The sequence below is a fragment of the Belonocnema kinseyi genome, chromosome 8 (assembly GCF_010883055.1).
Source record: "Belonocnema kinseyi isolate 2016_QV_RU_SX_M_011 chromosome 8, B_treatae_v1, whole genome shotgun sequence".
In the NCBI taxonomy this organism is placed as follows: Eukaryota; Metazoa; Arthropoda; class Insecta; order Hymenoptera; family Cynipidae; genus Belonocnema; species Belonocnema kinseyi.
This window is the reverse complement of record NC_046664.1, coordinates 91504714-91513368: the sequence shown is the minus strand read 5'-3', so window position 1 is coordinate 91513368 and position 8655 is coordinate 91504714. Positions and strand designations below refer to the sequence as shown.

The 8655-nt window shown below is 33.4% G+C and overlaps 1 protein-coding gene across 1 annotated transcript in view; it reads right to left on the bottom strand.

Moving 5' to 3' along the window:
* Nucleotides 1-2546: 2546 nt before the first annotated feature.
* Nucleotides 2547-8655, bottom strand: part of LOC117178599 (zinc finger MYM-type protein 1-like) — a 147333-nt gene continuing 141224 nt past the window's right edge. Inside the window, exons 3-6 of the mRNA XM_033370024.1 lie at nt 3933-4142; nt 3494-3724; nt 2977-3439; nt 2547-2919 (exon numbers count right to left, since the gene is read on the bottom strand). Coding sequence (XP_033225915.1) covers nt 2547-2919; nt 2977-3439; nt 3494-3724; nt 3933-4142 — 1277 coding nt within the window. The remainder of the gene's footprint in view (nt 2920-2976; nt 3440-3493; nt 3725-3932; nt 4143-8655) is intronic.

The window sequence follows — 8655 nt, the reverse complement described above, 5'->3', positions numbered from 1 at the left end:
TAAATCTAAAAAGGTGTACATAATAGGTACATTTCTTATGTCTTTCTTAACCGCCTGCTCAACCACCTTAATTTGTTACCGTCTCTATTTCTAAAATAGATAGTACAATATTTTACTGAAAATCTAACCAAAAACATGGACCCAAATTTTTGTCAACCAATGTTTATTTTACGTTGGATTCGCCCGCAGAGAGTGCAGCCCGTAGTGTTATAAAATTGCAATATAAAGAAAGGTCTATTTGGAGAATTAAATAAAATAATACTTTTTCGTGGTATTTTTGTTTGTGTTGCATCATTGTTGTTCTTTATGTTCACTAAATAGACATTTTTTAGAGGCAACGGAAAGTAATAATTTCTTCTCGCACGAAAATAGTTCCTTTTCAGATTGGTCTCAGATTACTTGTCTCCTACATGGAACGATACTTTTTCTTTTTGGCTGAGAGGTCATATCACAATTTTAAAATACATCTAACGTATTTTTAACTACTAATCCCAAAAACTGTGGCGAAAAATACTTTTATTTTATTTATGATTACACCATTATTAAACCAAATCACTTTCGGGACAAGCGTTACTTGTTCAGTGCTAGTTTCGTTATACGTTAATTAATTTGAGAATCTATATATGACGAAGGTAATTAATGCGCGCGTTATAGCCTGAAGGCGGTTCATGAGCGAGATCACTTCGATTGAACGGATTCCGTCGAGCGTACGCAATGTTGAAATCGTAGTTTTACGGGTTATTTTTAGTAGGTGCGCGTAATATTGGCGCGTGTGCAATGCGCTACAGGTAGCCTCGAAATTTGGAAACAGAAGCAAATAAATCCGGTATTTTCTTGTCCTCAGAAGATCGCTGCTTGCAGATTTATTTTATTAGGAGGATCGTTTTTATGACGGTATGCCAAACCCTGAAGAAAAAGAACATTTTTGGGAGTTTTCCCCACAATTATTGTACCCCAAATTTCAAAGAACTTTCAGAAATTATCTCAAAGATATTTTGGGGGAAAAATAAATTAAATTTTCGGGAATTTTCGCAAAATATTGTGGGGAAAATTTCCAAATAACGATCGGGAATATTTCTTAAAATTTGGAAACTTTGTCCAACATTTTTTGTAGAATATTTCCTTACAATTGGGAATCTTTCCCCTTAACTATCTTAGGGAAACTCCGTAAAAAATGTTATGGGATACTTGCGAGATGTTGAGAAATTTTTCTTAATAATATTATTGGTGAAAACTCCCCACTTTTGCGTAATTTCTTTTATCATGTTTTTTGGGGAAACCGCCAAGTTTTTTTAGAATATATTCTGCAAGTTTCGGAAGATTTCACAAGAATTTTTAAAGCAAATTTTCTACAATTTTCTTTGAAAAACAAAAACAGTAATTTGATGCATTGTTCTTATAATTTAGAAAGTTTATTTCATATAGTAATAATATCATTTACAAAAAATTCGCATATTTAAATATAAAAAGCGCGAAAAAACATTTCGTAAAATCTAAATCACAGTGTTTAAAGATAAAAGAAATTTCGTCTTCCGAGTCGAAGTGCTGTTAAATTGAGACCAAAAAAGTTTTATCAAAGAAAGTTATGCTTGTCCGAAGAAATGGAGGTGCAATTTAATAAATAAAATAAAATAACATACAATTAAGCTTCCGAGATATTCAGTTTCTGAGTAGGGGTCAGAACCGGATCAAGACGATCGGTGGCCCAGGGCTGAGAAATTTTTCGAGGCCCCCTTCCCTACATATTTTTTAAAATTAAAATGATAAATACATTTATTTATTTGAATTTATTTATTACCAATCTATATGCACAAAGAACTCTTGGTGAAATGAAATGGTTGTTCGGTTTCATAAATAAATAATTTATATTTACTGATATTTAATTTATAAATTCAAATTACACTTATATATATCACTCGGTATGTTCTAGCAGAAACATTTTCTTTCGCGCTTTTGCCATTGAGAATTCTTCAATTATGTCGTCAAAAGACAGTGATTTCAGGAGATCTCCTTCTATTGTTAATAAACTAAGTCCTACTAATCGCTTTTCGTTCATTGTCGATCATCGAACGGACTTGATCCTAGATAATGTGAAAAAGATCTTTCGACTTCACAACTAGTAACAGGAACAGATAAGAAGAGTCTAAATGCGATACGAACATTTGGAAGAATCGATGTTGTGTCAGAGTTTACATCCATTTGAAAATAGTTACCGCTGGTAATTTTGCCTTGTCTTTGTGTTCAGATTTCAGTAATGGAATAAACTGATGCAATTCAGAAGCTAATGGGTCTTCCAAATCAGCAGGATAAAATTCCGCAAGTTTATCTGCGCATCTTTTTACTTCATTTAAATCAATATCTCGTGACTTCGTAAGAAAACCAAAAAGTTCTGCAATCTCGCTATAAGCTGAACGTCTTTTTTCAATTTCTTCTCTCAGTTTGTCCATCATGACTAAAAAGCTTCCAGTTTTGAACTTCTCTCTACCCGTTAAACTTGGGGTAGTTTGAATACTACCACCTGGCAGTTTCCTTCTTTTAATTGTAATTCACTTATTTTCATCCTGATAATGCTTAGCAACAAAGCTAGACAAATTCATGGCCGATTCTTCAATTTTTTCGAACTTATCTGGCAAAGATTCTAAAAAGTGAACTAAAGACTTGAGCATGCTGTTTCCGATGGAAACGTCTAACTCCACCGTCTGCAGAAATTTGCTAGTTTTATTGAAGCGATCAAGAACCTCATGCCAAAATACAATCATGAAGGCAATTTCCAGTTTTCTCATTTGGCTTTGAAGGACAGAGGCCTCAAATCGAGCATCAGGCTTTTCGTCGTTACTTTCAACAAACACCGAAAGAGTGGCATATATCCCTTCGCAGTTTCGAAATATAGCAGAAGTAGCATCATCGTGACAAGACCATCTAGTTTTTGATAGACTTTTGAGAGAAGAATCAGAATTGTTCATTAATATTTCTCACCGATGTGGAGATGCGACGAAAAAAGCGTAAAGCCCGGCTACAAATTCAAAAAAAGTAATAGCGTCAATGCATATATTGACACTGCTTGTTCCAACCAAATTTAAAGAGTGAGCAGTACATGGAACATATAAAGCTAGTGGATTTACTTCTTTAATACGAACTTGTACTCCAGCATATTTGCCAGACATGTTACTTGCATTGTCGTAAGATTGGCCTCTGCAGTTACTAATGCAAATCCCGTTATCGCTTAGCACATTCAAAATTACTCGACTCAATAAATCTCCTGTGTGACTTGAAATTGGCAAGAATTGTAAAAATCTCTCATACACTTGGCCATGTAAACAGTAACGAATAATTATAGACAATTGATCAACGTGAGAAACATCTGGTGTTGAGTCCGCAATAAGACCAAAGTATTTTGCCTCCATTATTTCTGTAACTATGTGATCAAATACTTTTCTGGCTATCAAATAAAGAAATTCTTCACATATAGTCTTTGACAAAAAAGAGACATTACCCTGACCTTTATTGTCATATAAATCTATGTGTTTCGCTAAAATTGGATCAAACTTAGCTAGTAGTTCCAAAAGCCCTGGATAATTTCCATTATCGGGAGATCCAAATTCTTCATGTGTTCCATGAAATGCAAGACCACGTTCACACAGAAATCGTACAACCTCCACCAAACGTTTTAATATTTTTCTCCAATATTCGACTTCGGGTTTTATTTGCAATATTAATTCATCATCTATGAGGTGTATTGCTTAAACGCGTAAACCGAACAATCATGCAGTTCTTGTGTTCAGTACTATTTTCGTGAGCAGTACATTTCTCATGCGCATGCTTCCAATCAGAGAAACCTAACTTCACAAAAGTATTTTCGTGATTTTTAGAAAATAATTTACAAGCATAACAAAACACGTTTCCCTTAGATTCAGAGTTTATCAGCCACTTACGTTTATGCGTTTCCTGATTAGCAAAAGTTCGTTTGAAAAGCTTCAGAGTTAAGGATCTAGTCAATTTTTCATGTTTGTACTGGCGAACAGAAGCAGAGAAATTACTATTGTTGTTTTGCAAATATTCATACCCTTTATCTAGGATTATGTTACGAACAGAATCATCATTCATAGGCCATAACCATAGTGCTGGATCTTTGCTCGCCTCATCTACAATTTACAAATGAACATAAATAAATCTGTTCCATATTCTTTTACATTTAAACTTTTTAAAATTGATTTACAAGCAGTTTACTTTTTAAAACTAAAAAAAACATCTTCATTTTAATTATAAGTGGAAAGGTAAAGATCAAGTTGCATGCATGAAATTCAACATAAAAAATTTTTAAGCGATGCAAATTATACCTGTAAATGTAGTCTAATTCGTCGTCTGTAGTTTAGGATTTTCATCTGCGCTATTTAAAATCTCGAATTCATTTTGTACATCGCTTATTTTCCAACTATCATCGCTTTCTTTCTTATCTTCACATTCTGCAATGAGTATGTATTATTTTACCAAAACTTAAATATTATTCAATTTGATTTAAAGTTTCAAAAATCTAAAGGATTATATGGCAGTTTTTTACTTCATTTGAATAATTTATAAACTGTCACTACATATTTTTTCCTGAATTTAATTGTAAGTTAGTCTGGGTGTATGAGAAAGTTTGATTTCGTCGCAGTGTCTGCAGCCAAACTAACAAAATATAACAATAAATAAACCATTACGAAGAAAATGACAACTAACCTAGAAAACAAAAGCCACGCAAACGAACGTGCTTATCATGCAAATAAATCAAAGAAATAATTTACATACCTGATATTTCGGAAGTTTCATTTACTAAACTATTAAATTCGACTTTTTCGGAATTCTCATTACTTTCCAATCCCAATTGATGATTTTTGTCAATTTCTTTAGAATTTACTTTATAAAATGTTGTCAATTTCGGCAATTTGGCTTCAAAAACTTCTCTCTCCTTTTTATGCTTTCTTTTCGAAGCTCCACTGTCAAACTTTCTAGGCAGCATTTTAATTGTTCTTCACGAAATATGTACGAGATAAATTATATCCATCCAAAAAACAGGTTAATGAAAACACGAGAGAATTGAGGAAGCAACAGATGATCAGTTAAAAATCAGTGCTGAAAACCTTATTAATAATTAAGGTGCTTTCAGACCTCTGCAAGCAAGCGATATATAGAAACCTGTGCAGAACTTGATTGGTAGTTCCCCTGGTGATATTGAAGATCCATGGGAAGGAACCAATTAACTTCAGCATAGGTTCGATATATCGCTCGCTTGCAGAGGTCTGAAACCACCTTTAGTAATTAGTTTGTATTAATCGTGGCAGATGGAGACACTTGCGAATTCTCCATATTTCTGGTGTAAGAATTAAATTTGGTAGGTTTCAAGAAAAAAAGTTAAACATGAAGAAATAAATAAATTCGAAATAAACGATAAAAAAAAAATTCCTCTGAATTTGGAGGTCCCTTAAAAAGCGAGGCCCAGCCCCCTCCCCCTTAATCCAGCGTCAGATTACTTCTACATTTTGTGGAAAGATTCCCATATTTTGTCGAATTCAATTATAGATATTGTAGAAAAAGAAGTATAATAAATTAGCAGAGAATTCTATCTCGAGCGTTTCCACTTTGTTTGTATTTACAATTTTACAGTGCTCATATGATAAGAACTTTTCCTATCGTACATGTTTGCTTCCTTATAGAGGAAGTCAAATTAACAAAATATAAAAACGTCAATAAAAACATCTTGAATCAAGGAGTCTTTTAAATTCTTCTATGAACTTTGAATTATGTTAAAGACGAATTATGTTAATCAATCGATTTGTCTCGAATTAACGAATATTTTTTATTTATGACCCCATACATACAAAAATTTCCTGTTGCTGACTTGTCTACTATTTTGACTTACTGCTTATTTTACATGTCCTTGGATAGTGTCTTAAAAAATACTGTGGGTCATTTAGACAAAAAAAAATAACCATACAAAAAAATGGTCAAATTTCAAAACCATAAAGTGTCTGGAATTGAGAGTAAAGAGGCCTGGAGCTTCTCTGACCCTGAAAGGCCAGGTACGGTTTAAATTATGTTTGAGAACATTTTTACTATAAAAATCGATTTTTTAAATAATATAAATGGCCATGACTTCCTTACTCATTGATAAAATGTATCAATATTATAAGTAAATCGATTTATCTCTAGGCAAAGGATCCGAAATTTAATTGCATCAAATTTTGAATAGGCGTTTGATGCACGCCCTCCAAATTTCATCAATTAATCTGCAACCGCCTTCAAGTTATCGCGTTCACAAAAAAGTGTGACATGCACACATCACACGCACGCATCCCCACATGCATACGCACACAACATCCGGTCCATTGCTTAGAACATTGTATTAGAAATTTTTAAGTAAGGAACGTTTAATTAAATGAACAACAAATTCTTGGAAATTGGTACCACTACAAAGCTTTCTCTATGAGGAAGCAAAATAGATCATATATTTGTATCAAGGGCTCATTTGTGGAATGACAACACAGGCCGACAAACTTTGTACAGTTTTTTCCTCTACGTCAAAATTTCGAGATATCTTAACCTAAAAGTGATAAATGGCCATTTTCAGCAGATTAACCATTTCAGTTCCACAATTAAATAAAGGTAAACGGTAAATGACTAACGATAGCGGCAGCATTTTGAAGAAATTGTTGATAACATTTTGTTGAATATTTTAAGAAAATCAAGGTGATTTAATGCAACGTTGTTTTTTATATTTCTAAGAATTCAATGTTTCGAGCGTGTCTAAAGTTATTTAAAAATGTGGAATTATTATTATTATTATTATTATTATTCCACAAATGAGTACTCGAGACAAATATATGATCGCTTTTCATATACAGTGAAATTCTTCTATAGTGCTGATTTTGGGGCTGACGGTGGGTGGGAACTCACTCTTTATAGCACGCTTCGCTTGTGTTTGTTCACGTCTGAGTGAAAATAGCAGATCCCGCGAATAGAAGGGAGGGCTATTGAAGGGCTTGACTGTACTTCTCAGCCTTTATTGTAAAAAATCTGAATAAAATGGTCTGGAGTAGGAATAAATAATGTTACTTTTTGATAAACATCACAAATTTGAAGTAAAATGTCAGAGATTACTAGTAAACTCTACAATGCTATCAATTCATTTTTCCGCCTTTGCATCTTGCACTACTTTTCAAGATTTTCCGTTTCTCCTGTGTCATTTTTTTTGTGTCTTTATGTGTTCAAGTTGTGGTCATGAATATAAAAATCAGAAATGTTTTGAAAATCAAATTTTTTATTGTTAATAGTATTTTTATTCTTTAATTTTATAAATTTATTTTGCCTAATGAGATAATTTTATCAAAAGGCCAAAAGGAAAAATGTTCACATTTTTGGAAAAAGTCGCAATGTGAGTGAGAGGAATTCCCTAGATTTTGTCGGAATACGATTTTCCTTAGAAAAGTGTGGGGAAAATTCCACAAATGTGATACAAAGTAAATACTAGTATAACAAATTTTAATTTGGTCACAAGGTTTAGTACAGGTATCTCTCATTTTTATCAAAGCAAATGTGTTTGTTGGTGGCAGACCATTTTTAATTATAAATGACACAATCGTTTCGTAGTGATGATAATTACAAAAGTGCCATTTATCAGAGACACCAGATGACCCCTTGAAAAGGTTAATTCGAGCTCTTGACAAGCATTTAACGAGCCTTTACCTAAATTAACACAATAGTGTGATACACTCGGTATCTCTTTAAGATTATAAGTAACATCTGTTCACCTGATTGCATATTATTTTCATAATACTTAGGTAAAGTATGCTATGAATTAATTTTCCTATTTATTAAATATCATCAGCTGGTTTGTTATAAGGTCTATATAAGGTCTTAATAATTGAGAATTAAGTTAGAAGTGACATAAAATGGTTTGCATTATGCTTGAGAAGACTTGGAAAGTATATTCCGCTTAAGGAGAATATGCCGAACTTCTTTCGCGACTTCATGCGTTTGAATGTTCCATTTCCTCCAGGTATCAGGTCTAGCTTCTTGGAAACTTTCTCGATCTCGATGGAAGATCGATACTCGATTTGCAGAGGCTGCACCACCACTACAGCCCAAGTAAGAGCGTTGCATGTCGCTTAATCGAACGCCGACAATGGAAGTACGTATCGACTGTTGAATTTTTTAAGCAGGCCGTGCCCGTACTCTATACCTTTCCCAATCGGGGTACTCACTGCACGCAAATCGTATCGTTTCGCCGATTATGCAATTTCGACGGATCGGTATTGACTGCATCCTTTACTACACAACACCTGCATTTCGATGAATTTTGAATCTTTTATACATTTTCCATTTGAGACATAACTCTTACGCTTGAACCTCCTCTTTGAATGGAACCAGTGCGTTATGCACTATGAAGTACATATATACTATGTATCTTCAAACATTATTACAATAAATACAAATAAAAATAGTTATTATTCCAATTCTAAATTACAACATTTGAAGGAGGGACATTAGGTTGATCCAAAAATACACTGAAAATGTTATTTAGGGGTCATTCACAAAACACGTGATACGATTAGGGGAGGGTGGGGGTCTGCCGAAGTATCATTCTCCATGTTAAGACCAATGGAGAAAGTATCACGG